This window comes from Prionailurus bengalensis, chromosome A2 (assembly GCF_016509475.1).
Source record: "Prionailurus bengalensis isolate Pbe53 chromosome A2, Fcat_Pben_1.1_paternal_pri, whole genome shotgun sequence".
Taxonomy (NCBI): Eukaryota; Metazoa; Chordata; class Mammalia; order Carnivora; family Felidae; genus Prionailurus; species Prionailurus bengalensis.
Genome location: NC_057348.1, coordinates 11730939 through 11758282, shown reverse-complemented (window position 1 = coordinate 11758282; position 27344 = coordinate 11730939). Strand labels below are relative to the sequence as shown.

Here is a 27344-nt window from a genome sequence, read left to right as displayed (position 1 = left end):
GGCATGGAGGCGCCGAAGTCCAGCGTGGATAATGGGAACGGAGGGAGAAGGCTTGTGGTTGGAAGGTAGCTGACTGGGGGGCAAGGGACTGAAGGATAAGGATTGGCTGGGTGGAGTTCTCAGTGACCTATAAATGACTCATGGAGGAACTTCTCTGCCCCCTCCTCACTCTTCTGCTGCTATTAGCAGGCCTAGCATTGGAAGAACCAGTAGGGTGATGAGAAGCTATTGGGGGCAGGGGGACAAGTGTGTTGTCATGGAAACAGACCCTCTCCCTGGACTCTCAGGCCGCGCGGGCCCTTTAAGTGTGACCCGCCTGGCCACTCCCAACATGGCGGCGCGCCCGCTGACCGCCCCCCCCCCCCCCCGGGCGGCACGGGGGGGGGGGAAGGGGGGGCCTGGACCTCCCCATCATGGCGGCGCGGCGGGGCTGTCGCGCTGAGGTCACGGCGGCGCGCCGGGGGGGCGGGGCGGCGGGGGGAGCGATTTAAAGGGACAATGTCCCCCGAGCGGTGGAGGCGGCGGCGGCTGCGGAGGCCGCGGCACCGGCACCGGGAGCGGCAGCGGCGGTAGCGGCAGCGACGGCCGCACCGAGGAGGGAAGCTTCGAACCCCGGCGCCTGGCCGGCGGCGCCGCCTCCCCGGTGAGGCCCGGCCCGGCCTGGGGAGCCCGCGGGCGGGGCGGAGCCGGAGCGGGGAGGGGGAGGCCAGGGCCGGGCCGGGACAGGCGGGACCCCCCGGGGCGGGGGGCGGGGGCGGGGCCTGCAGGGGCGGGGCCTGGTCGGGGGCGGGGCCGTTCCGGTGGGGGGGTGGAGCGGGGGTCTTGGGGCAGGTGTCCCCCCCCCCCACCTCGGCGCGTCCCACGGGGTCTCCCGCCCCGAAGTGCACGGGCGGAGGGAGCGTCTCCCGGACCCTGACCCAACGAGGGGTGCGCTGGCGCGGCGCCGCCCCCACCCCTGCGACCCCCGGGGGGCGTCCAGGCGGGAGGCCCCTTCCCACGCTGCCAAAGTGCTCCGAAGTTGCGGTCCCGCCTGTTCCCCGCGGGCAGTGCCCACCCGGTGGGCACCCGCAGGTGCTTCCTCTGGGCCTGGGCAGGGACCCCCGCCACGACTGCCAGGCCACGGACTGGCCCCCTGGGAGCCCCCAGGCCCCCGAGGGCAGCGCCTGCAGCCAGGCCTGGAGCCCGGGCCCCGCCCCGGTTGCCTGGGCCCGGCCTCCCCACCATCTCCCTGGGGAGGGCGCCTCATTCCTGCCCTTCACTTTCCGCCGTTACCTTGAAGGTATTTATAGGTGGAGAGGACAGCACCCACCCCCTCACACACTCGGCCTCCCCAGGGTCCTCATTTCTGGACCAGGAGCCCCATCCGTCGTTTTTGTCCGCAGACTAGAGAAATCTTGGGAGGGTGGGATGAAGAAGCCCAGGCTGGGTATGCATGAGGGAGTGTTGGGGAGAAGAGAAGGGGTTAATGCTGGGGTCACTTAAGGCTGTGGGTGAGGGCGAAGGGTTAATGCTGGAGAACCCTAAGGTCCTTCGAGGATAGGGGTCAGAGTGTGGGAAAAGTGCAGAGGTAATGATGGGAGCACTTGAGATAATGTATAGGATCAGGGTGTAGAAGTGGCTGGGATCCATGCTAAAGCAGGGACAGAGGATCTGCATGTACATGGAAGTGAGGGCACAATTGGGGAAAGTGCAGTAGAGCATGAGTGAGAGGAGGCATCTGGGAGAAGTGATAGGATGAATGCTGGAAGAAAACAAGGTCCATGAATTTGCATGTGTAAAAAATGGGGTAAACTGAGGCAGCACAGTGCAGGAGCTGTGTAAAGAGGAGTTACCCGTGGGGAGACTGAGTCATACGGAAGATAGGGGCCATCTGGGTTACAATGCATATGGACAGGGCCTCAGCACCATTTACTTAGCTCTCCTGGGCTGGGAGGGAAACTGAGGCACTGAGTAGCAAGGGTGAGGACTGGAACTTCGAGGTAGGAGAAACTAAGGCAGCATCCCTTTCTCACCTCTCCTGAGCACCTGTCTCTCTGCCCCCAGGCTTACAATGCCTTGCTGAGCCAGACCAGCAATTGAGTGGAGCCAGGCAGACAGCATCCATGGATGGGCCCCTGGCAGGCGGCCTGGCCGCCCCAGATCGTCCTCGTGGCCCCGAGAGACTGCCCGGCCCAGCACCGAGGGAAGACATCGAAGGTGGGGCCGAGGCTGCTGAGGGGGAAGGTGGCATCTTCCGGTCCACCCATTACCTGCCTGTCACCAAGGAGGGACCCCGAGACATTCTGGATGGCAGAAGTGGCATTTCTGGTAAGAGAGTGGGCTCTGCGGCCCTGGGGGAGCATCCAGCCTGGTCCCTGAGGTTCAGAGAGGGCTAGGTCACCCAGCCCAGCAGGGGTTGGGATGGGATTCTGATTCTGCTTGGGTCCGGAGCCTTCTCTTTGTGCTCTGCTTATTTTCCCATTTTATGGTTGTGAAAACAGACCTGATGAATGCCCTCCCCCCACAGGGGGTGGCAAGGAGCTGGGGCTTGAACTCGGGTCGGCCTGGTTCCCTCTTCTGAGCTCGTTAATTGGATACAAGTGCACAGCTTAGCACCCTGAGCAGCCCACTTGTTCCCCAGGTGTACCCCAGTCCCATCAGTCTGTTCCAGCTCCCTCTTGGTACACTGTCGGGGAGTCCTGCTCCTGAGCCACAGGTTAAAACAGCTTGTGCCCTCTAGTGGCCGGGGAGAGACTGGCTAGTCAGGGACACCAGCTACCCCTTTGTGCCTCAGTTTACCCAGCAGAAGGGGGTCTCATACTGTCCCCACCTCCAGATTTGTTATTCATTCATTAAATACTCAGCAACTACTATGGTGTCAGGATGTTTTCTAGGTGCTGGGGATACAGCCATGAACAAAAGAGGCAAAACTCCCTTCCTACAAGAGGCCTAACATCCTAGAGACAGGCAATAAGCAACTATATAAATAACGTGAGGGCAGGTAGTAACAGGTGCCGTAAAGGTTTTACATAGAGTGCTAGGATCATGCCCGGAGGACCTGGGAAACCTCCCTGAGTGGGTGGAATTTGAATGGAGCATTGAAAGAATGGTGGGAAGGACAAGCCAGGTGGGGGAAACAGCAGGCACAAAGGTCCTGTGGTGAGGTGGAGCCTGGTGTGTTCAAGGACCAGGCAGGAGCAGCAGAGTGATGGGGGCAGTGCAGGCTGATGCACCAGATGTCTCCCTTCATCTCCTTGGCCTGCCCCACAGGCCTTGGTTTCCAGGAACCTCCGGGTACCTCATTAGGAGTTTCCTACATGCCAAGCCCTTTATGTGATCATCTCATGTCATTCTTAAAAGATTCCTGTGGGGTAGCCTCAATTATTATCATCCCATGTTTGAGATGGGGAGTCTTAGACCCTGAGGGGTTAAATTAGTTGCCCATGATCCCACAGCTGGCAGTAACCTGGCTTGACAGCCCTGGTCTTTAACCACCACGCTGTGTCAAGGCATCCTGGACCTGCACCCAGCTCACCCTTAGCAATACTCATGATATTCAGATATTTACTGAGCACCTTCTTGGGGCCACACACATACAGCATCCTCACACTCATGAACCCTGCCATCTGGCTGGGAGACAAACCAGCTACCAGGTGTTATGACATAGTTGCTGTGGCTACAGTGGGTGAGGCCCAGCCTGGGGGCCATCCAGGAGTCCTGGATGAGGAACAGACAGGCAGGGGCCATCTAGGCATCAGGCTCCACATATGCAATGGCATGGAAGTAATGGGTAGCTACTGAAGGTGTTACACAGCAGGGGACAGGGTGAGACCGAGGGCAGAGTATCAGTGCTCAGGGAACCTTAGCAATCCCCTCCTCTAGATCATTCATAACCAAGGCCCAGACAGAAGGAGAGCCATGTTCCACGGCATGTAACTGGCCAGGGCAGGCCTGAGACCTTGATTTTATGAGAGCTCCAGGGAAACAGGGTCTGGGGTCCCAGAATCCTCTCTCCTTCTGAGGAGCTGGTCAGTTCTCTACCTGGCAGAAGCCCCAGGTCTGGCAAGAGAGGGGGAAGGTAAGTAGGTAGGTGCGTCCTCCCTCCCTCCAGGGAATCAGCCAGGCTCCAGTGCATGTCCCTGGAGAGGAGGGGGATGTGGCTGCCAAAGGGGGCCAGACCCACCCTAAATGATGTCCTTGAGTGGATGGAGGCTTGGGGCAGGGGTGGCTTGACTTGGTGGGGGGGGGGGGGTGTCACAGCCTGGAGGTTAGATGAGGGCCTGGGCTTGGGATGCAGCGCCTCCCCTGCTGTCCTCTCAGCCTGCTCGACCCCCCTTCCTGGCTTGGGCACCTGCCCTAGGAGTCTTGTGATGTCTATAAATAGGAACAGCCTCTGGGGCTGCTGTTCCACCCTGAAGCCTGGGCCTTCCCTCACCCTGCCCCTGCCCTTGGAGCCCCCCAAAGGTACCCCTGGAGTGGCTACTTCCAAACTTCTCTGTCTGCACACGGATGCGTCCACTGCCTTCTCTGTCCTCCATTATGCCTATTGACTTGGAGCCCCCACAGCGTCCTTGCAGCCCCCGCCTGATGTTTGGCCTCTCTCTCCTCGGCTTCCTGGGTGCAGCCAAGGCTTAGGGGGCTGAGATGGTCCACAAGGATTGATGGGAGTCTGGTGCGTGCCTGGCATTGGGACCGGGGGCCAGGGAATGAACGACATACTATTTCTGCCCTTGCGTGGGGCCCCAGGCTGGGGAGGAAATCAGAGCATGGAGTGAGCTCTGGGTCCAGCCTCCAGCTTCCAACCTGGGATACCTCCAAGCCAACCCCGACCCCCCGTCCCAGGCACCCTCACAGCCCTTCCTTCCTCCCACCGCACCTCTCCGGATGGAGCATGTACTGTGTGATCTCCTTGGCATCTGTCGCTGGCCCTGCGAGATGGGTGGTAGCTGTTCCCTTTATACAGAGGAGGAAACAGGTGGGAAAAGTGTGCCCTTCAGTCACCACTGGACCTTGAACTTGGATCTGTCTGCCTCCAAAGTCTAGATTCATGGTCACTCTGCCAAGCTGCCTGGCTTGGGGTTCAAGCTGCAAATGGACACCCTTCTCATTTTCCTTCTCTCATTTTCAAACCCTCTTGGGGACCCCCAAGATAGCAGGAGTCCATGAGGGCCCCTTGGCATGGCCACTGCCAAGGGCTGCATCTGGGCACCTCGTCCGACCTGTAGGGACTTCTGGATCCCCTCTGGCCATGGAGGCCTCTGGGCAAGCCCCCCAGCCCCCAGGTGTCTTGGACACGGGGCCCTGCTTGGCCTGCTTCCTCCAAAATGCTGCCACTAAAAATAGGAGCCTCGCTGGAGCTGCTCAAAGAGGCCAACACAGCCCCCTGGCTCATGGAATCCTTAGACAACGCCAATCACAGAATCAACGAATCTGGGACGCCCAGAATCTCCAGAGCTGGGGTCCCAGAATCTCAGAAGCAGGATGCCCGCACCCTCAGACCTGCACCTCTAGGCTGTGCGGGGGCTTGGTGCCACTGAATTGCTTGCCCTCCCCTGAGTAGCTCACATTTATGACTCCTGTGTTCTCAAGAGACCCCATTTTTTGAGATCTCTGTCCCTTGGCTGGTCCAGGCCTTGCTTTCCCAACCCTCACACCTTCAATATGCACCTCATCCTTCCGCCCTGACACTGGCCCCTGCAGTCGAGTGTAACCCTGGTCTGGCCCTGCTCCCATCCGTCTACTCTAGGGGTCCTCAAATGGGGGCGGTTCTGCCTGCAAGGGGCCTTTTGCAATGTCTATAGACATTTTTGGTTGTTGTGATGGCAGGGCCAGGGGCTGGGGGCCGGGGTGGGGGGGTGGTGCTCCTGGCACCCAGGGGGGAGAGGCCAGGGATGCCGCTCAGTGTCCTACACCACACAGAGAATCATCCGACCCTACACGCGGATAGTGCTGAAGTTGAGAAACTGCTCTAGAAATGCAAATTTACGTACCCCCATCACCACCCTCCCCTTCCAGAGGCCATGTGACAGTCACAGCCCTTCTCTCAGGCTCAGCAGAAAGACCCTCAGCCAGTGACCACAACTTTCTGATTCCCCACATCATCCCTGATGGCACTTTTAATTCTTTGGCTCCTGTCAGCTCTCAATTTCCTGGGCAAATTGAACCGTGGGGGATCAGACAAAGAGCTAGCCCTGGACCATCCTCCAATTGAAGTTAATCCAGCAATTGCATCTGTCAGGCTCTGGACGGGGCACAAGTTCCCCCCGTGTGTTAACCTTGGCCCAGGCAATTGGCCTGCACCCCAACTGGCACGTTCACCCATGTCAGGCGAGTGCGGCGGGCAGAGGAGGCACAGGCCAGGATTCCTGTGGTCGCTCCAGGCGTTGGCTCCACAGGCGGATAATGGAGAGTTGGCTCTATCTGTGTAAGGGGTCCCAGGAGGGGATTTGATTCTAGGACTGAGGCCTGGAAGGGGGCCTGGGAGGCAGGGATAGGCCCTTTGCAGCTCGGGCTTAGGGCTCCTCACTCATCAACTGGCAAGTATTGGTTGCACACTTGCTGTGTGCCAGGCACTGGGATGCGGCAGTGAAGGAGGCTGAAAAAGTCCCTGCCCTCAGGGGGAGCTTACCTGTTTGCAGGGACTCGGGGAAAGCAGTCATCCATAGTGGAACAAGGCAATTTCAGAGAGTTCAAAGACAGAAATGAAACAGGAGAAAAGAGAGAAAGTCATAGGGGCTCACTTTGGTCAGTGGCCAGGGAAGGACTCTCCAGACAGAAGAAATAGCCAATGCAAAGGCCCTGGGGCCAGAAAGGGTTGGGTGAGCTTGAAGCATCAAGAGGAGTCAGGACAGAGTGAGTGAAGGTCAAAGACAGGGAGCTGAGGCTGGAGAGACCTGCTGTGGAGGTCCGACCTCTCAGGGCTTTGCAGGTAGTGGTTGGGAATCTGGCTTTTATTATAGGTATGATGAGAGGTCAGGTGAGTTTTAACCAGGGTGTGATTTTTAAAAATCACCCTGGTTGCTGGGTGGGGGCAAAGAGAGGCGGGTTAAAGGCAGGACACCCCGTGGGTGACCCAAGAGGCTCTTCCAAAGAAACCCCTTTCAAGGCTCAGGAGTGCAGAGGCCAAAGGCCTCTCAGGGGAGAGGGGTGGGGAGCCGGCTAGGCCCTTCCGAGGTGCCCAGCAGGGCTCCCGGAGCTGGGGTGTTGTGAAGGACCCCGGCCAGGGGGACCCCAGCCCCTCAGGGTCTCCCCTCTCTGTTGCAGACGGGCAGCCCCATCCCGGCCTCAGCGAAGCCCTCCCCCGTGCCACCTCCGCCACCCATCGGATCAGCAGCTGGTGAGTGCCACGCTGGCCCTGACGTCAGGGAGGGCAGGGGGGCAAGCAGGATGTGCCTAGGCCCAAAAGAAGCCCCCTGGGGAGTGAGAAGGGGAAAGGAGGGAATCAGGAGGCCAGGCAGGAGGAGGTGGCTCCCGGCAGACAAGCCCCTGGGCGTGTGCAGGGGGTGGGGAAGACTGGGATGAACACAGACAGTCAACTCTCATTATCCCTGCCAGGAGCAGGGCCAGAGGGACAGGAGCCTGAAGGTTAGACCCTTGGAGTCCTGTCTCTGCCAGGTGGCCCTTAGCCTGATGCCAGGCCTCTCTAAGCCTCAGTTTCCCCATCTGCAAAATAGAGTCCCTAAGATGCATCTCACAAGCTGGCCTTGAGGACCCAAGGGAGGTGGGACAGGAGCAGGAAGTGACAGCAGTGGTGACAGCGGGGACCCTGTATTAAGTCTTGGTGGGTGCTAATATGCAAATAATAGTTGTACCAGGTTAAATGATAGCTTTGGCACAGGTTTACCCCACTGAGTCTTTGCCATGGCCCTGGGGGGATGGTCCTGTTAGTATCACATGTCACCGATGGGGCTGAGAGAGGTGACCCCCTGCTTTCCGCTCAGCCTCTTGGTGGAGCCATGCGTTCACCTGTTTGGTGGACACGATCGATAGCCCCTCTTGGAGGCAGGGTCCTGAAAATGAAGGGAGATTTATCAGGGACAGTGATAAGAAGAACCCATGTTGGCTGTGGGCTCACCAGGAGCCAGGCATCTGGTGAAGCGAAGCATTCCCCCCAGCACTGAGCTGTGTCCTCCTCTCCTTACACTTCACGGGGTCAAGGCCCCCATTTGAAGGATTGTAGCTGTGATTGTTTACAACAAATTTTTTTTTTAACATTTATTCATTTTTGAGAGACAGAGAGAGATGGAGCGTGAGTGGGGGAGGGGCAGAGAGAGAGGGAGAAACAGAATCCGAAGCAGGCTCCAGGCTCTGAGCTGTCAGCACAGAGTCTGACATGGGGCTTGAACCCACCAACTGCAAGATCATGACCTGAGCCAAAGTCGGGTGCTTAACCAACCAAGCCACCCAGGCGCCCCACAGCTGTGATTATTTAAATGAGCACATACCTCATGTAAACTTTCCTTTGATTATGGATACGAGAAAGCTCCTTAGGTGCTGCATAAGGACACAGAGGCTCCTGGTTTTTGGGACTCATCCCCATTTGTAGGATTGGAAAACTGAGGCCCGGTGAGGTTGCTTCGCCTTCCCCCTTCCCCCAAAGAAGGCCAGGGTCCTTGGGGCTAGAGGCTGAGCAGGATCCTTCCACCATTCCTGACTCCACCCTTCCTAGAAGGGAGCTGCAGGGGAAAAGTGCATTCCCTTGAGTTGTTTACGCCACAGAGTTGCACCAAATTTGCTGGAGAGGTGAGACTAGATGAACTAAATCACCCCAGTTTGGGGGCACAGATCAGAGCCTTGGGCCCTCCTGGGGGACAGATGAGAGTTGACTGTGCCACCAGACTTGAGGACATGCCTTGTGACCCTGGTGTGACCCCTGATAGACCCTGTACACTCTCCCACCATGCAATGGGGCTGGGCTATATAGACAGGTGCAGCCTGGGAGCTGGATGTGTTTTCTGGTCTAACAGCTCTGGATGCGCCACCCGCACTCCCCATACCTCCCCACCCTCACCTCCATGTTCCCAGCCCCTCTGAGGTTGCCCTTGGGCTGGGTCTCTGGGGCTTGTCTCAGAGCCTACGAGGATCCCCTCCCCTGCCCAAGGAAGGGAGACTGAGTCCCATGGCTAACCTGTCCCAATTGGCACTTCCTTGCAGTTGCTGGGATGGAGGCAGCCTGGACTTCCAGCCGGGCTCCCCACCACCCCACCTCCTGGGCCACTTCCCTGGCCCCCCTGATGGCCAGGGGACCTGGGAGCACCCCCTGGTCCAGGAAGCCAGGGAGGGCCTCACATCTGAGCAGAGGTTCGAGGACTCGGTCATTGTGAGAACCATGAAACCCCACATTGAGCTCGAGGGCTCTAGAAGGTTCTTGCACCATCAGGGTGAACCGAAGCTCTTGGAGAAGGCCCCCCGGGGCCACCCCAGGTTCGACTGGCTCCGGGACACAGATGAGCAGGCCCCACCCCAGGATGCAGGGCTGCACCGGGACCTGCCACCCCAGCCCCTGCCCCTCACTTCCTTCAGGACGGTGCTTGTGCCAGTAGAAGATAGCGCTAAGTCATTGGATGTGACGGTGGTGGACACTAGGGAGCACCTGGCAGACCTTGAAGGGCTGGCCCAGCCATCCGACTGGGGCCTGCCCAGGTCAGCCTCGGAGGTGGCCACACAGACCTGGACAGTGAACTCGGAGGCGTCCGTGGAGCGGCTGCAGCCGCTGCTGGCCCCGGTCCGGACGGGGCCCTACCTGTGCGAGCTGCTGGAGGAGGTGGCCAAGGGGGTGGCCAGCCCAGATGAGGACGAGGACGAGGAGCCGGCTGTGTTCCCGTGCATCGAGTGCAGCATCTACTTTAAGCAGAAGGAGCACCTTCTGGAGCACATGAGCCAGCACCGCCGAGCCCCGGGCCAGGAGCCCCCCGCCGACTTGGCCCCACTGGCCTGTGGAGAGTGTGGCTGGGCCTTTGCGGACCCCAGCGCCCTGGAGCAGCACCGCCAGCTGCACCAGGCCTCCCGGGAGAAGATCATTGAAGAGATCCAGAAACTGAAGCAGGTCCCGGGCGATGAGGGCCGGGAGGCACGGCTACAGTGCCCCAAGTGCATCTTTGGCACCAATTCCTCCAAGGCCTTTGTGCAGCATGCCAAGCTGCACGTGCGTGAGCTCCCGGGCCAGCCCGCCAGGGAGCCCTTTGGGGGCGGCAGCGGGGCCGGCAGCCCAGGCCCCGATGCCACCGCCCTCGCCTATCGACCCTACCGAGGCTCCTCGGGGCTCAGTGGCTGCGTTTTCTGTGGCTTCCCCGCGCCCAGCGAGAGCCTGCTCAGGGAGCACATGAGGCTCGCGCATGCCCACCCCCACTGGGAGGAGGATGCCGAGGCTTTTGAGGAGGACCCTGCCAGCCAGCCAGGCACCAGCCAGGAGGCATATGCCCGCTTCCCTGATGCTGCCGAGGACTACTTTGGCAAAGCTGAGCCGCTCTTGGCCCCCACGTGGCAGGAGAACCCTGCTGGATATGACCCCAGCCTGGCCTTTGGCCCAGGCTGCCAGCAGCTAGGCATGAGGGATTTCCCACTGTCAAAGCCACTTCTGCGCGGCTCAGATCAGAGGCCCCTGGGAAGGCCAGCCTTCCCCTCACCTCTCGCATCTGCCCCCTACTCCTTACATCCCGGTAGAAACAAGAGCGTGGTCCACCCGCAGGGGCTCCCAGGCCAGCTGGGGGACCGGAGACACCCTTGGAGCGAAGAGGAGGAGGAAGACATACCGCTGGCCTCGGAAATGGACTTTTCCCCTGAAAATGGGGTCTTTCCACCCCTAGCTTCCCCTGGCCTCATCCCACAGCTGGCCCTGGACCTGAAGCGGACTTTCCGAAAAGCTCTGAGGGCAGCTGAGGCCTCTCGGGCACAGCGGCAGCAGCTCCGAGGGATGGTGCCCGTTGTGCTGGTGGCAAAGCTGGGGCCACAGGTCATGGCTGCAGCAACCCGGGTGCCCCCACGGCTGCAGCCCGAGGAGCTGGGGCTGGGGGGCACTCACCCCCTGGACTTCTTGCTCCTGGACGCACCACTGGGCAGCCCGCTGGGGCTGGACGCACTCTTGGATGGGGACCCGGCGGTGGCACTGAAGCATGAGGAGCGGAAGTGCCCCTACTGCCCGGATCGCTTCCACAACGGTATCGGCTTGGCCAACCACGTCCGGGGCCACCTGAACCGTGTGGGCGTCAGCTACAATGTGCGGCATTTCATCTCTGCCGAGGAGGTGAAGGCCATTGAGCGCAGGTTCTCCTTCCAGAAGAAGAAGAAAAAAGGTAGGGCGGCTTCGCTCTGGCACCCACCTCCCTCCGAGGCCCGCGAGACGTGCAGCTGGGCAGCTGAGCTCTGAACCGAGCAACCCTCACTCTAAGTCCTCCCATAGCGCCAAGCAGGGGGAAGTCAGGGCCTCCCCTTCTGGAAGACTGGGAGCCGCGGCAAAGGCCACTGCATCAGTGGAGGTGTGGGGACGCCCCGATGCCCTGGCCCTTCCAGCAGCTGGAGGAAGGAGTATGGGCAGAGGAGGCAGCCCCAGGCAGGGAATTTCACTAATGTCTTCACTCAGCGAATATTTATTGAGAGAGGTCCCCTCTGTTCCGGGCATTTGGGGGCACAGCAGGGAAGGAAATAGCAGTCCCTGCTCTCTTGGAGTTCCCAGCCCAGTAATAGGAGTGTGGGACCCTGGCCGGCCTCCGAAACCCCAGGGCAGCCTGTGAGCTATGCAGATTCCCAGGACCAGGGTTCTGATTCTGGAGATCTGTCTCCAACAGGATTGCCCTGGGTGCTTCTGATGCTGGCGAACGTGGATCCCACTTGGGGGAGGTGCTGGTGTGGTGTTTGAGAGCGTGTGTGCGCATGCATGCATGTGTGCGCGTACACTGGGGGTCAGGATCAGGGGGCAGGCAGCCACAAAACCAGGCAGTTATGGTGGTGAGTGACCAGGGCTGTGATGGGGAAAGCCAGGGGCTGGGGAAGCTGAGAGGAGGTCCCTGACTCTGCCTGGGGCTGTTGCGGGGGTGGGGGTGAGGGGCAAGCAGACTCCCAGGGGAGGGGATCCCATCCATTTGGCCATTGCTTCATTCAACAAAGATTTAACTGACAGCACTGGAGTGACAGTGAGCAAAAATAGGCATGTACTGTAGACACGAGAAGGCTCTTAATCGAACGTTCACCCAAAAGATTGCAAATCCACAACTAGAGAAGTTTCTGAGGGTGGAGCCCCTGATGCGAGAGCTAAGTAGGGGGAAATCTGGAAGGCCAGGCACATAAGGCTTCTTGGAGCAGGAGTTGTGGGAGGATGTGTGAGCTCACACAGGCAGGAGTGTGAATGGGAAAGGGAGGTGTCCTGGGTCAGGGATGGCACTGGCTGTGTAATCTGTGGAGGGTGGAGGGTGGAGGGTGAGAACCCCTGGGAACAGGGATGGCTGGGGCCAGAGAGTCACCCCTCCAGGCAGCCCATGTCCTCTCTCCCTCCACAGTGGCTAACTTCGACCCAGGCACCTTCAGCCTGATGCGCTGTGACTTCTGTGGGGCTGGCTTCGACACCCGGGCCGGCCTCTCCAGCCATGCCCGGGCCCACCTGCGTGACTTTGGCATCACTAACTGGGAGCTCACCGTGTCACCCATCAACATCCTGCAAGAGCTGCTGGCCACCTCGGCTGCTGAGCGGCCCCCCAGCCCCCTGGGCTGCGAGCCTGGGGGGTCGCCTAGCAGCTTCCTGACCTCCCGCCGGCCCCGCTTACCTCTTGCAGTGCCCTTTCCACCCACCTGGGCTGAGGACCCTGGGCCAGCCTACGGAGATGGTAAGGGGAGAGGGTGCAGAGGGGGTTGGGGCCCTGACCCTCCTCAGGGGCCCAGAGAGATGGGGGGTAGGAGGGGGTCAGACACTCTGCTTTCCTGGGAGGGTTTCAAGTCACTTTTCAAAGTATGTTGACAACTGTCCTCACAACTGCCCTGCCATGTAGGGGTTATTTCTCTTTTACTCAGGGGCTGGGCCAGGGCTGCTTCTGGATCCAGTTAGTCCCTGCCCTGCCTGACAGTGACTTTAATGCATGCTTATTCAGCTCTTACTAGGAACCAGATAGGTTCTAAGCACTTTACAAACACAAACTTATTTATATCCTGACAACAACGATATAAGGCTGGTGTTATTATAATCCCCATTTTACAGATAAGGAAACTGAGGCACAACGAAATTCATTAATTTGCCCAGGGACACACAGAAGTGGCAGAGCTGGGATTTGAAACCCTAGACAAGTCAGGCTCTACCATTCTTGGTCTTAAAAACGTCTTCTATCTAGAGCAGTGCTTTCCGATAGAACTTTCTGAGATGGAAAGGTTCTCTAGATACGTGTTCTATAGGCCACCACTGGCCACCTATGGCTGTTGAGCACTTGAAATGTGGCTAGTGCAAGGTTAGTTGCAATTTGCTCAGACACTGCAGATCTAGAGTCCACTTTCTAGATTTTCGTTGGTGCCTACTTTGTCCAGCAGCATTTATAACCCCTCCCGTAACTTGAGTGCTTGTGTATACTAAAGTTTCATCATATTTATGCCTCAAAACAATTCAGTGCAGCTAAGGATTGTTGTGTTCTGGTTTTACGGAGAAAGAGACTGTGGGTCCTCTGCTTTGCCACACAGCCACAAAGCAACAGAGTGAGACTTCTGAACCATGTTCGGTGGTCTCTCCAGGGGAGGATGGCTTGGGAAATCCAGAAGTAATATTTTGGTGAAGGAGCCTGGGAATGGGCACCACTGAGGGGGCAGAAAGGTGAAGGCCCCAGCCTTGCAAAGGCTGACTTTGTGGGAGCCCTTACTGAATCTCGAAGCAGAGAACTGGGCAGTGAGGAATAGGTGGGCTCTGGGGAATGCAGGAGGTCCCTGAACAGGGGGAACTGTCCAGGGGCTGCTTGGGACTGAGTTTCCTTCTGTTTCTCCTACCTACAGCTGCCAGGGTCCTACCTAGATCTGTACTCTGACCTCCACTACACTCATCTGTAAGCCCCCTTACTGGCGAAGGAGACCTGAGGGTCTGCAAAGTGGAGGGTGGCACTATCAAAGCCCCTCTCCTCCTTGGATAAGGAGACTAAGGCACAGAAAGGGCATAGTGGTTGGTGGAGGTCACAGTTTCGAAAGAGACTGTAGGGATGTGACCTCAGGCTTCTTGCCTCTGCTGAAGGCTGTCCCCAGGCATTCAGCTCACACACCTGGCTAGGTTTGTGGTTTCTCAGGGGTGGCTGAGAAGTGGAGCTGGCTCTGAGGTTGACTGGGAGGCACAGGAGGTAGTTTGTAAGTTCCAGCCCTGCTGCCTTCTTTTTCTGTCACTCGGGTAGAGGCCTGAATGTCAGGCTCACACTCCTTACTTGGTACCTGGGTCAGGCCACCCAGGGATGGTAGCATGTGCTCAGCAGTCAGGTTCAGCTTTGGTCAACTTGTTTCTACGAGAAGACCAATGTGCCAGCCCCTAGTTATGTGCTGATGGATCCGGCCAAGCCATTGGGGTGCCAGGATTCAGTCTGGTACTGACCTAGCCTTGTCCGTAGGAGGGGAGGCCCTGATCAGTCTTCCAGTTAACACCTGGTGAGCAGGAGGGCTGTTAATGAGTGATTCAGAAGATCCTAGAAGTCTTGCCTTGAGGAAGGATGCCCAAGATTAAGGCTAGGTCCTGGCACCCGCCCTGCCCTGCACAGTTGTTCTTTTTTTTTTTTTTAATTTTTTTTTAAATTTTTTTTTCAACGTTTTTTTTTTTTTATTTTTTTTATTTTTGGGACAGAGAGAGACAGAGCATGAACGGGGGAGGGGCAGAGAGAGAGGGAGACACAGAATCGGAAACAGGCTCCAGGCTCCGAGCCATCAGCCCAGAGCCCGACGCGGGGCTCGAACCCACGGACCGCGAGATCGTGACCTGGCTGAAGTCGGACGCTTAACCGACTGCGCCACCCAGGCGCCCCTTAATTTTTTTTTTTAACATTTATTTATTTTTGAGACAGAGAGAGACAGAGCATGAACGGGGGAGGGGCAGAGAGAGAGGGAGACACAGAATCGGAAACAGGCTCCAGGCTCCGAGCCATCAGCCCAGAGCCCGACGCGGGGCTCAAACTCCCGGACCGCGAGATCGTGACCTGGCTGAAGTCGGACGCTTAACCGAATGCGCCACCCAGGCGCCCCTTTTTTTTTTTTTTTAAATTTTTTTAAATTTTTTTTTTTAACATTTATTTATTTTTGAGACAGAGAGAGACAGAGCATGAACGGGGGAGGGGCAGAGAGAGAGGGAGACACAGAATCAGAAACATGCACAGTTGTTCTTAGAAGCATCTCCCACCTAAGTGAGCCGTAGGGGGCGGGTGCCAGGTTGGGGGCGGGACAACGGTCAGATTCTGGCCCCACCCAGCTGTCAGGGACCAGCTAGGGGCGATCGGTTTGGTGTTGGGGAGAAGCAGGTTGTGCCTGGAATGAGGTGCCGGCGGTCGTGTGGGGAGTTCCGTAGGATTGCGGGACGGCGCCGGAGGGTATGGGGCGGGGACATTTGGATACCAGGATGATGTTGTGGGATCCTCGTAGTTGGGATCAGGTGTCTTCCAGGATCTCCGACACGGAGGGCAGTCTTCCAGGATAGGGAAAGGAACAGGGTCCCGGCGCAGTTTCTAGCTCCAGGCGTCGGGGCTCCAGGAGTCTGAATGCTGTTAAGGCAAATGCTCGTGGCCCGAGGATTCCCATTCTAGCCTTAGGAATGTCCAGGGTTGGGGAAGAGTGTCCCAGCCCGTCCAGGCCAGGGGTGCAGTTGGCAGCCGCGCCGAGCGCGGCTTGTGTGCTTCCGCGAGCCGGTGTGCAGGCGGCTCCCTGAGGGTCCGGCCCCACCCCCCCCGCCGGCCCGCTGGGCCCGGGACAAGTGTTTCGCTCGCGGCGCTCGGCGCTCGGCCGGCCACACTGGGTGCGCCCCGAGGGGCGGGGCGGAACGGAGCGGGCTCGGCGGAGGCGCTCGGCGCTCGGCTGCTCCCGCCTGGGGCGGCCGCCCCGCGTGCGCCGGAGCCAAGATGGCCGCCTCCACCGCCCAGTGCCGAGTGACAAAAGCGGAGAGCAAGGCGGCGGCGGGGCCGCGCGCGGGGGGCGCCCGGGAGCGCGCGCCCGCTGGGGCGCCCCCGCCCAGCCCCCCGAGCCCGGGCCCCGCGGCCCTCCCCGCGCCGCCGCCGCCGCCCCCGCCCCCGCCGCCGCCGCCGCCGCCGCGGGACGGGCCCAAGGCCGAGCCGGAGCCGGGGCCCGGGCCGGCGCCCGCGCCGGGTAAGAGCCCGCGCCGGGGAGGGTACGGGGAGGGCAAAGTCGGCGTTCCGCCCGCCCCCTGCCGCCGCCCCCGATGCCCGCCTTCCAGTCTGCGGGACTCCCCCTCCCCCCCAGGCCCTCCGGTCGCGCGGGCCCCGGGCCTCCTGTCGGAGCTCGCAGTGTCCCGGGCTTCAGAAACACTCGCCGCCGCCGCTCCGTGGGACCCTCGCCCCGTCTGACAGATGTCCTCTGTCCCCCTTGGAGCCCCGGGAGCGCCCCTCGCCTCAGTCTCGGTCCCTCCGGCGCGGAAACCCACTCCAAGTCACTTCAGACACGGTCCCTACACTATCTGACAGACGCGCCCACTCCACCCGGCGACTCTGACAAAGTCCTCGGTGTCCCGTACCCCGGTGGCCTCCCCTGCCTGCCTTCTCCTTGCTTCCGTAGGACTCAGACTGAGCAGGGGACCTGCGTGGCTTCCTGCTCAGAGCACTGAACGACTTCGAAGCCCCATCTGACACACAGTTCCTTCATCCTCAGAGCTGTCTCCATGCCCTGAACGCTAAACCTGGGGCTCAGCGGGCCACTCGGGCCCCCTTCTCTGAAAAACTAGACCACGAAAACATACCTTCCACTCCGTCTTCTCATACACAGCTCATTCAGGGAAGCTTCCTGGCCGGCCGGACGTCCCGGAAACTTCCCACAAAGTTCTGTGATTCCCACTTTTCCTGTCCGTATTCAGATCCCTGCTGGTGGAGGCTCCCCGTTCTCACCTTCCCCCACTTAGGCCTCAGCTTGTGATAAGTAGACTGCTTCCGAGCCCTGAATTGTCTCGGCAGCCCCAGCTGTCTTGTCTGGTGCAGATTCCCAAGTCCTGGGAGCCTCCTCTGGAGGAGCCTCCTTCCTGTCCTTGGCTTCTCACCTCTGTGTTGCTTCTCTGGCCTCTGACCCTGGCCTTCTCTTACTGGATTCCCCTTCTGACTGCCACCTACCTACCCCCAAGACTGACATGCTCCCCTGCACACGTTCTGCCCAGAGAGATTTGTTGTCAGATCTCCTAGGACGGGAGTCTCTGCTTACACTGTGTTGCCCAACCAGTCTGTGTGCCGGTGCGTGGAAGCTGCTGCTAGTCCCTGCTGTCAGTGGGCAGCCTTGACATCCCTGGGTCTTACTGGTGCTGGGGGTTATGGATGGAGCCCCTGTTTTCATGGGGTGAGTCGCCTCCCAGGGGGAGAGCAGCTGCCGAGGATGAGGAAGAAGGCTCCATGCCGCCACTCTCAGTGTTACGGGGGTAGACAGCTCGCACCCAGCCTGGGCTGAGCCTGTCTTCCTAACCTCACAGGCTTGGGTTCTGAGGAAAACACAATGGTGGCCATGGACTTGGGCTCCCCCCCGCTCCCCAAGAAGAGCCTGCCTGTCCCTGGGCCCTTGGAGCAGGTGGCCAATCGGCTGAGCAGCAAAGTGGCTGCAGAGGTTCCTCATGGCAGCAAGCAGGAACTGCCAGATCTCAAGGGTGAGTGGCCCAGGTGGCAAGGTGGGGGTGCTGGTCAGGCTGGTCACGCTCATAGGGAACTCTCAGGTCTGGGGGTTAGTGCGGGGTCAACAGCTTTCTCTTCGCTTCAAGACACTGAGGAGAGATCTAGCTGTCTTCTCTCGAGCTTCTGTTGCCCTGGGCATGCACGGCCTTGAGCTGTACCCTCACTGGGCGAGGGAGGGACATCCAAGGAAAGAGCATGGTTTTCATGAGCTCACACTCAGACCCAGTTCATTTGCTGACTTTAGCCCTGGTTAGCTGTGTGATCTTTTGCATGGTATTTTCTCATCTGTATGTTGACATTCAGATCATTATTGAGTGGTAACAGGCACTGTGCCAGACCCCAGGGATGTGAGAGGAGCAGAACAGACCTGGCGTCTGTCCTTGGAGTCATTGAAGTTGGGGAGCAGGGAGGCAGAGAAGGAGACAGGCAGGGATAAGGAAGGGCTCTGCAGAAGAGGGTGCAGGGCACCGCAGAGACTGTGGCTGGGGTCTCCAACCCAGTGTCTGGGGCATAAGTTGAGCTGCAGAGGCTGGCTGGGACAGCTCTGGAAACCGTGTAGCTGGCAGGTCAGCAATTGTGTGAACACCTGTTGTCAGGACACCCTGGTATGTTGGATATCTGAAAGGCGTTCCATTGGCTGGACCACGGAGGGCTCTGTCTCCTGCTGTGTGCCCTTGGGCACAACTCTTCCCTCTCTGAGACTCAGTTTCCTTATTTGCAAACTGGACAGGCTGATTCCTGCCTTATTAGGGTCATTTTAAGGATCAGGGAGGCTTGCGGGGAACCTGGGTGAGTGGGGTCCTTGGTGGGGGGGAGAAGTGGGAGGGCAGGGCTCAAGGGGCCTCACAGCCAGCTCTCGTGGCCTTCATCTCGCCCTCCAGCCCAGAGCCTGACCACCTGCGAGGTCTGCGGTGCCTGCTTTGAGACACGCAAGGGCCTGTCCAGCCACGCGCGCTCCCACCTGCGGCAGCTGGGGGTGGCCGAATCGGAGAGCAGCGGTGCCCCCATTGACCTCCTCTACGAGCTCGTGAAACAAAAGGGCCTGCCTGACACACCCCTTGGGTTGCCCCCAGGCCTGTCCAAGAAGTCCAACTCACCGAAGGAGGTGGTAGCTGGGGCTCCCCGGCCTGGCCTGCTTGCCCTGGCCAAACCCTTGGATGCTCCTGCTGTCAACAAGGCCATCAAGTCACCACCCGGCTTCTCCACCAAAGGCTTGGCCCACCCACCCAACTCCCCACTCCTCAAGAAGGCACCACTGGCCCTGGCGGGCTCCCCTACGCCCAAGAATCCTGAGGACAAGAGCCCCCAGCTGTCCCTGAGCCCCCGGCCAGCCTCCCCAAAGGCACAGTGGCCCCAGTCTGAGGACGAAGGGCCCCTGAACCTCAGTGAGTGCGGGTCCTGGGAGCTGAGGGAGGTCCTGGCACCGGGAGGGCTGCAGAGCCCAGGGTGGGGACGATGGGGACTGCAGCTCCTACGTCCTGGGTCCATTGGGTCAGAATTTTGGTCAGAGCACTGTGTCTCCTGTTGGGCTGGCCATGCAGCATATTATCATCTGCCTCCCACTTTACTTTGCTGTTCCTCCCCCTGGAGGCCTGACTGTGGCTGCTGAGCCTGTCAGGGTCACCCTTGCCACTCAGGGACACTCTTGACCTCCTCTGAGCCTGAGGGTTGGGGCAGTGAAAGCAACCAGAACTCCTGTTGGCCTGGCTTCCCAGGAGGGGGATCTTGGGTCCTATAGGCAGGCAAGTGGTCCTGTAGTCGGTCCTGTCTTCACATCTTCCTGGCTGTCATGTGCAAAGGCACCTCAACTGTGCCCATAGGTGGAGCCACACCTCCTGGGCTACCTGTGGGCTTGGCAAAGTAGGGTTTGGGAAGACCCCACCCTCACCCCGACCCCCACCCCCACCCCAGGTGCAGTGAGCAGGTTTAGCGTGATGTCCCTTAGGAAGTCAGGCCTTCCCACACATTGGTGCTTGAGTCTGAGGGTGAGCCCAGGGTCTAGCCCCCTGCCCAACAGGGCACCCCAGTTGGCACCTCATGTTCTGATGAAGCTGCTTCCATTGTCTGCTGTGCTTTCAGGAGCAAGGCCCTGAGCAGGTCTGCCCTTTGCTGTATGATGCTTGGCAGCTGGGTGGGGCCCCTGCTTTGCACCCATACAGCTCCCAAAGCTGGGGTCCCAGGGAAGAGGGCCTGGGAGCATCAGATTGTACCACTGGAATTTGGCCACGCCTCTCCACCCCATGTTCTTAAGCTCTCCACACTCACCTTGATGCCAAAGGGCTAGGCAGGGAACAGGACTTTCTGTTTCCCAAAACCTCTTAAAATAAATCTGCGGCACAAGTCTTGGGCCCCGAATGGCCTGGGCAGCCTTGAATCACACCAGGTCTTCTTGCCTCAGTCCCCCAGGGCCGGCCAAGGTGGCGGCCGTGAACCCCCCCCCTGTGTTTTGTCTCCGCAGCTTTAGATAGTGACGGGGGCAGAGAGCTGGACTGCCAGCTGTGCGGTGCCTGGTTTGAGACCCGCAAGGGCCTGTCCAGCCACGCCCGCGCCCACCTGCGCCACCTGGGCGTCAGCGACCCGGACGCCAAGGGATCCCCCATAGACGTGCTCCACGGGCTCATCAGGAGGGACGGCGTCCAGATCCGCCTCCCACCCGGGCGCGGCACCCTGGCCCAGCTGGGGCGGCCTCCTCCCACCTCTGCGGCCCTCTCCTTGCTCCCCCCCCCACCGCCGGCCAAGAAGGCCAAGCTGAAGGCCGCGGGTACGGCCAGCCCCTGGGGGAAGCAGGACCTCTCGGCCGCCGCAGCCGCCGGCATTTTCTGGGCCTCTGATGTGGAGCCGTCTCCTCTCAACCTCTGTAGGTTCTCGCTTCAGCCGCTCCCTCCTCCCTGCGGGCCCTGGAGCCCCTCCCGGGGGGGTCACAGCCCCCTCCCTACTCCTTTCCTGCTGGGGCAGGGAGTAGACAGGGGCCCTTGGCAGTGGGCTGGTTCTGCCCAGAGATCTTGCTGGCAGTTGGCTGCTAGGCCTTTTCTCCTGGCCTTTGACCTCCGTGCCTGTGACCTTCCCTGAGAATGAAGGCCAAGGGTGGGGTGCTACCTTTTGGTGTAGAAAGTACCCGTGGTTGCCCCTGGTCTGGATGGCATTTGGCACTTAGGCTGCTACTTCCTGCCCTCTTGCCCCCTGTCCTTGTTGGGACCCGCAGAGCCGTGGAGTCTTAGTTCCATCCTTCTCTGCCAGGACCGAGGGCCCATGCGCTCTCTGGAGCCTCCCCTCGCTCCTGCTGAGTGTCTGGCCCCCACCCCGCTCAGTTCCCTCGCTTGCACCTGCCCTCCACCACCACCCCAGCCTGTGGGCGTGCTGCTGCCCATGCCCAGCCGACCAGGAGACCCACAGGCGACGATGCTGATGGTGCCCACGATGCTAATTACTCCTTTCTCCTGCTGCAGCCTCGGGCCCAGAGCCAGCTCGAGACATCCGCTGTGAGTTCTGCGGTGAGTTCTTCGAGAACCGCAAGGGCCTGTCGAGTCACGCACGCTCCCACCTGCGGCAGATGGGCGTGACCGAGTGGTATGTCAACGGCTCGCCCATTGACACGCTACGGGAGATCCTCAAGAGACGGACCCAGTCCCGGCCTGGTGGCCCCCCTAACCCACCAGGGCCCAGCCCGAAAGCCCTGGCCAAGGTGATGGGCAGCGGAGGTCCTGGCAGCTCGCTGGAAGCCCGCAGCCCCGCAGACCTTCACCTCTCACCCCTGGCCAAGAAGTTGCCACCGCCACCAGGCAGCCCCCTAGGCCACTCACCTACTGCCTCTCCTCCTCCCACGGCCCGGAAGATGTTCCCAGGCCTGGCCACACCCTCCCTGCCCAAGAAGCTGAAGCCTGAACAAATGCGGGTGGAGATCAAACGGGAGATGCTGCCAGGGGCCCTTCATGGGGAGCCTCACCCATCCGAGGGTCCCTGGGCAGCACCGCGGGAAGACATGGCCCCCCTGAACCTGTGTAAGTGTGACCCCTGGGCAGGGCAGTGAAAACAGGTAGAGGGGTCTCCCCGGGCCCCCTCCCCACCCTCATCCCAGCACTTCATGGGTACCCAAAGCGCCCACGGTAGAAATAGAAGGGAGGATACACAGGTCTGGAGGACAAGGGGTTAGCTGTGCATTCTTGCTGTGCAGATCCCAGCTGAGCTGCTTCTTGATGCTCTTTCATCCACTCTGGGGAGGCAGAATTGTGCCATTCGATGATGGCAAAAAGATTTTTATCTCTGGGGCCATCTTTAGTTGATTGGTAGTGTCTGCCAACCAGATTCCTGGGGAGAAAGATGACAGGGGTCAGTTCGTGATGTCTTCCACTGGCAGGAGTCTAGGCACTCTGAGTGGGCATCTGAACGGTCTTTCTGACATTCCTGGTTGCTAAGTGCTTGACATTCGGAGTCAGGTTCAAGTTAAGCGCTCAGCAGTCTAGCAATATGTGACCTTGGGCAAGTGTCTTCTTTCTGGAAATGAAGATAAGCATGGTCCAAGCTCTGTATAGTTCCAAAGTGGTATAAAGCACCGAGCACGGTGCCTGGTATGTATATAGTAGTCATAGTGTGCATGTCACCGTGTTCTTTCTGCTCCAGTTGGCGGAGTCGTGTACTGAGCAGGTGAGGATGGCCCAGGCCTCTCTCTCTTAGTGCTTCTGTGCATTTCATTACCAGCTGTGTGCCATGTGCTTTGAACTGCTCCCTCAAGGTGGAAGTTTCCATCTGCATTTTGCAAAGGAGGAAACTGAGGCTCAGAGGGGAAGTGGTTTGCCCAGCGTAGCCCAGCGTAACATTAAGGGGGTCACAGCCAAGCTGGCCTCTGAGCCCAGGATCAACGAAGCGCTTGCTCTCACTGCTTCATGATGTCACAGGGGATCATCTTGAAGCCAGCTAGGATTTGAGGTGACAGAGCAGGCAGAAGGGCTGGATGTACACAGGGGCCCCTGGAAGTGGATGAGGGAGTGGGTCATTTGGGTCTGGGGCTGTATGGACGGGACAGTTAACACTAGCCTTGAGCTTGGAGGCTTCCCGCCGCAGCCGCCCCCTCCTTCTCCTCCCCTTCCCCCCACCCTGGACCCCCTGCAGCGTCCCGGGCAGAGCCTGTACGTGACATCCGCTGTGAGTTCTGCGGTGAGTTCTTCGAGAACCGCAAGGGCCTGTCGAGCCATGCGCGCTCCCACCTGCGGCAGATGGGCGTGACCGAGTGGTCTGTCAACGGCTCGCCCATCGACACGCTGCGGGAGATCCTCAAGAAGAAGTCCAAACCGTGCCTCATCAAGAAAGAGCCGCCCGCTGGAGACCTGGCCCCCGCCTTGGCTGAGGACGGGCCCCCCACGGCTGCTCCAGGGCCTGTGCAGGCCCCCCTGCCGCTGGCGCCAATGGCTGGCCGCCCAGGCAAACCAGGAGCTGGGCCGGCCCAAGTTCCTCGAGAGCTCAGCTTGGCGCCCATCACCGGTGCCAAGGCCACAGCCACTGGCTACCTGGGCTCAGTGGCAGCCAAGCGGCCCCTGCAGGAGGACCGCCTCCTCCCAGCAGAGGTCAAGGCCAAGACCTACATCCAGACTGAACTGCCCTTCAAGGCAAAGACCCTCCATGAGAAGACTTCCCATTCCTGTAAGCAGCCAGTGGCAGGGTCCTGGGAGGGCACCTGCCGGGGCCCACAGGGCCCAGCAGTGCTGTGCACACACTGACCCCCGGCAGGGGCCCATGGCGAGGCCCCGGTGGGAGGTGGGACTGACTCCTGACCTGGGCAGGGCCTTTTGGGCACTCTGGTTGCCTTTGGGCTGGGGCTCAGCAGCACCCCCTCTGCCTGCAGCCACCGAGGCCTGCTGTGAGCTGTGTGGCCTTTACTTCGAAAACCGCAAAGCCCTGGCCAGCCACGCGCGGGCGCACCTGCGGCAGTTTGGCGTGACCGAGTGGTGTGTAAACGGCTCACCCATTGAGACACTGAGCGAGTGGATCAAGCACCGGCCCCAGAAGGTGGGGGCCTACCGCAGCTACATCCAGGGCGGCCGCCCATTCACCAAGAAGTTCCGCAGTGCTGGCCATGGCCGCGACAGTGACAAGCGGCCGCCCCTAGGGCTGGCACCCGGGGGCCTGGCTGTGGTGGGCCGCAGTGCTGGGGGTGAGCCAGGGCCTGAGGCTGGACGGGCAGCTGACAGTGGTGAGCGGCCTCTGGCAGCCAGCCCGCCAGGCACTGTGAAGGCTGAGGAGCACCAGCGGCAGAACATCAACAGTGAGTGCTGGTGGGAGGGGGTTTTGAGGGCGAGGGGCACCTGCCCTTAGTCACTTCCCCAGTTGCTCACCCGTTCACCCATCTGGCCACCATCCCAACTCTTCCCCCCTCCCCACTCCTCCCCCAGGCCCAGGCAGCATCCAGTGACCAACTGTCCTGTCCTGTCCTACAGTTCCCCACAGCCTTCACACCATGCTTGTTGAAGGCAGGAACCTGGTTTCCCGGGCTCTTGCCCTCTGGCTTATGTCTTGTCCCTCCCCGTACCTTTCCCTGCCTCAGAATTTGAGCGCCGACAAGCCCGCCCTCCAGATGCCTCTGCGGTCCGGGGGGGTGAAGAGGCCAATGATCTACAGCAGAAGCTGGAGGAAGTGCGGCAACCCCCACCCCGGGTCCGGCCGGTCCCCTCCCTGGTACCCCGGCCCCCCCAGACATCACTGGTCAAGTTTGTTGGCAACATCTACACCCTCAAGTGCAGGTATGTGGCCCCCTGGGGCAGCGGGGGAGAAAGACCACCCACCTGGGGCCTAGTCACCCAGAACCTCTGAACAGCACAGGGGTTGGTGGCAGTCAGGAGATGTAGCTTTAAGGACTGCCTCAGAGCATAGCTGGACCCAGGCTAAGGGATTCTTAACAGAGAGCGTCACCTCAGAGCATTAGGCTGGGTCCCTGAGGTTTGTAACCAACGAGACCTGGTTTCCAGAACTGGCTCTGACACCTAATCAGCGTAGTGGCCTTGGGCAAGGGCTTCCTGCTCCAAACCTCAATGCTCCCATGTATATAATGGGGTTGACAACAGACCTACCTAATAGATTTGTCATGAAGTTTAAACAGTTGAGTATTTATGAAACACGTGAACTATGCCTGCCACATGGTAAGCACTCGACAAGTGCTTGTCTGATTAAGACAGATGAAGGTCTTAGTTCATTTTTATCAAAGTCCAGGCATCCATCAGAAGCCAGGAAACTGGGTCTGACACTTAAGGTGGCCTCAGGCCACATAGGCCAAGTCAGAAGTAAGATTCGAACCCAAGTCTATGGCATCACAGGCTCAGGTCCTGGGCCCCTGTTCTGAGAGGCCTCCCATGGGACCTCAGGCATAAGGAATTGGGGAGGTGGGTGCCCGAGCAGGGTGGGTGTGAGTTAGTGCCTGACCCCCTTTCCCCAGCTGCCATCCTTCTGTCTTGGGGCCTGGCAGGGCAGGGTCTGCTGCTCTGGGGTCTCTGTCCTCTCAGCTCATGTGTTTCAGTCAGACGGCAGAGGAGCCATGGAAGCCCGATGGCCCTTTCCCAGCATCAGAGCCAGCAGACTTCCCTGAGCCTAGAGATGAGGAGGGTCTGTAGGGGACCCTGCCATCATCCAGGGGTGGGTAGAGGAAGCCGTCCGTGAAGGGCCCCTTCCCTGAAGCCCTGGGCCTGCACCGTGCACAGCGAGCCGTGGCGGGTGTGCCTGACGCCCGGGCACGTGGGCTGGGCTGCACTTCGGCCTCCCCTCTGTTCCCCCACAGGTTCTGTGACGTGGAGTTCCAGGGGCCCCTCTCCATCCAGGAGGAGTGGGTGCGGCACTTACAGCGGCACATCCTGGAGATGAATTTCTCCAAAGCGGACCCCCCACCCGAGGAACCCCGGGCCCCGCAGGCACAGACAGCGGCGGCAGAGGCGCCCTGACACAGAAGCATTCCAAATTCCCTCTCGTGCCACCTCTGTCTTCTCTTTCTCCTCCGTCTGTTCCACCCTGTCCTCCCTCTTTCTTTTCCGTTTCCAAAGGAGCAAGCCAAAACCTCAAACCGGCACCCCTTGGGGGCCGGGCACACTACAGCCGGGGCGCCAGGAGCCAGCTAGTGGCCCTTCCCCCAGCCCGAGGGCTCTGGGGCCACACACAGCGCATCTTCCTTCAGCCCACGCCCACCTGGTCCAGCAGGGGCAGAGGCCAGGTCTCTTGTGGTGGCAGCTGATCTGGTCAAGGGGAGGAAGGCCAGCGCTCCCCCGCATCTGGCAGCCAGGCGGGGCTATGTTCGCCATCCGTGGCCATTTGCAAAGACCCCAAAGACCCCTGCCCTGGTTCCCTCTTGCCCCTGTGAATATCCTCTCACACACGCACACGCAGACACAGACACAGACACACACATACATACATGCACGCACACACAGGCACACGTGCACGCACGCACGCACCTCGTGAGACCCAGGATTTGCCCTAGCCCCCCAGATCCTGAGTCAAACGACCACATCATGCCACGGTGCTTGCTCAGGGGAAGGCACGCTCCCTCTGAGGGCCTGCTGGGGCCTGGGAGCCCCCCACTGAGCCCATGATGCCACGGAAATCCTTGTTGGCCGCCCCCCACCCCCCCAGAGGGGCCTTCCCAGCCTGGAAGAGCTCAGAGCTGACAGCTGCCTCCTGCCATGTCAAGGCCCCCCAGAGCCTTGGGGGGCTCTGGGGCCCAGGAGGGGGTGGGGATGGGACTCTCCTCCCCCACCCCCACTCCCCTCCTCCTTTTCACTGTTGCTTTCTATGTATAGCTCCCTAGACCTTTCACTTTTTTAAAAACGCGTTTTGTGTAGAGAATAAGGAACGTGGATCTTTTTATTTTGCAATCCTGGGCCAGCTAGAGACCGGGAGCTGATTGATCTTTTAACTTTTTTCAGTGGCCACATTTTGGTTATCGATGTACCTAGAAGTATGTAAATTAGATTAAATTTCTCTTCTGGAAACACCCCGGGGCAGGCGGCCAGCGTGTGTTTTTCTGTCAAGTGGACAGGCTGGCATCGTCTGGCAGCCGGGGCTGGGATTGAGCCACCTCCCCCTAGAGCTCCCGGAGGCCCTGGGTTTTCCTGTTGGCCGCCAAGCTGACCAGACCCAGCTGGGGATGAGCCCAGGTTCCCAGCTGTTGGCCCTCAGTGGCATGGTTGGTGAGGGGCTCTGGCCGGCTGGCTGGCTGGCTGGCTGGCAAAGCGGCTCCTGTGAGCAGAGGAGAGGAACCAAGGCTCTGGGCAGCTGGTCTAGGAAGGGAGCCAGGATGGAGAGAAGCAATGAAGCTGGAGGGCCCTCCAAGGGCAGGAGCGGTCCAGTGAGGGCGTGGGGGACCTGCCGGGGGAGGGAGAAGCCCACAGTTGCTGGCAGCCTTCAGAGAGCTGGGACCAGCCTGCCTTCGAGACATGTGACTTGCCTGGAGACACATGCACCCTGAACCCGAATCACACGAGGGGAGAAGGGAGCTGCTGGCTCCTTCGTGATGTTATTTATTTTCTCGCTCTGCAAATGTTTATTGAACATTTCTGAGATTTTAAGAGATTTTGTTGGCTGCTC

The 27344-nt window shown here is 59.9% G+C and overlaps 1 protein-coding gene across 9 annotated transcripts; it reads left to right on the top strand.

The window, feature by feature from the left end:
* The first annotated feature begins 463 nt into the window (after positions 1 to 463).
* On the top strand, positions 464 to 27344 carry WIZ (WIZ zinc finger). Of its 9 annotated transcripts, XM_043586890.1 has the most exons (13): positions 464 to 643; positions 2044 to 2307; positions 7243 to 7315; positions 9133 to 11270; positions 12471 to 12794; positions 17591 to 17761; positions 18668 to 19171; positions 20245 to 20643; positions 21233 to 21784; positions 22893 to 23420; positions 23623 to 24042; positions 24322 to 24517; positions 25546 to 27344. In XM_043586890.1, exons 2-13 carry the CDS (start codon positions 2103 to 2105, stop codon positions 25703 to 25705), a joined length of 5670 nt encoding a protein of 1889 aa, XP_043442825.1. In that variant the 5' UTR covers positions 464 to 643; positions 2044 to 2102; the 3' UTR covers positions 25706 to 27344. The 9 variants fall into 9 exon arrangements, with proteins under 9 accessions (XP_043442825.1, XP_043442830.1, XP_043442827.1 ...); XM_043586892.1 differs by lacking the exon at positions 20245 to 20643 and having other exon boundaries at positions 498 to 643; XM_043586891.1 differs by lacking the exon at positions 17591 to 17761 and having other exon boundaries at positions 506 to 643.

Bases quoted from the DNA above. Each gene is read 5' to 3' on its own strand.
- WIZ (XM_043586890.1), top strand. From the start codon at position 2,103: ATGGATGGGCCCCTGGCAGGCGGCCTGGCCGCCCCAGATCGTCCTCGT. The intron at 17,762-18,667 runs GTGAGTGGCCCA...CTCGCCCTCCAG, and splicing joins GGAACTGCCAGATCTCAAGG to CCCAGAGCCTGACCACCTGC. The intron at 20,644-21,232 runs GTAGGTTCTCGC...CTCCTGCTGCAG, and splicing joins GCCGTCTCCTCTCAACCTCT to CCTCGGGCCCAGAGCCAGCT.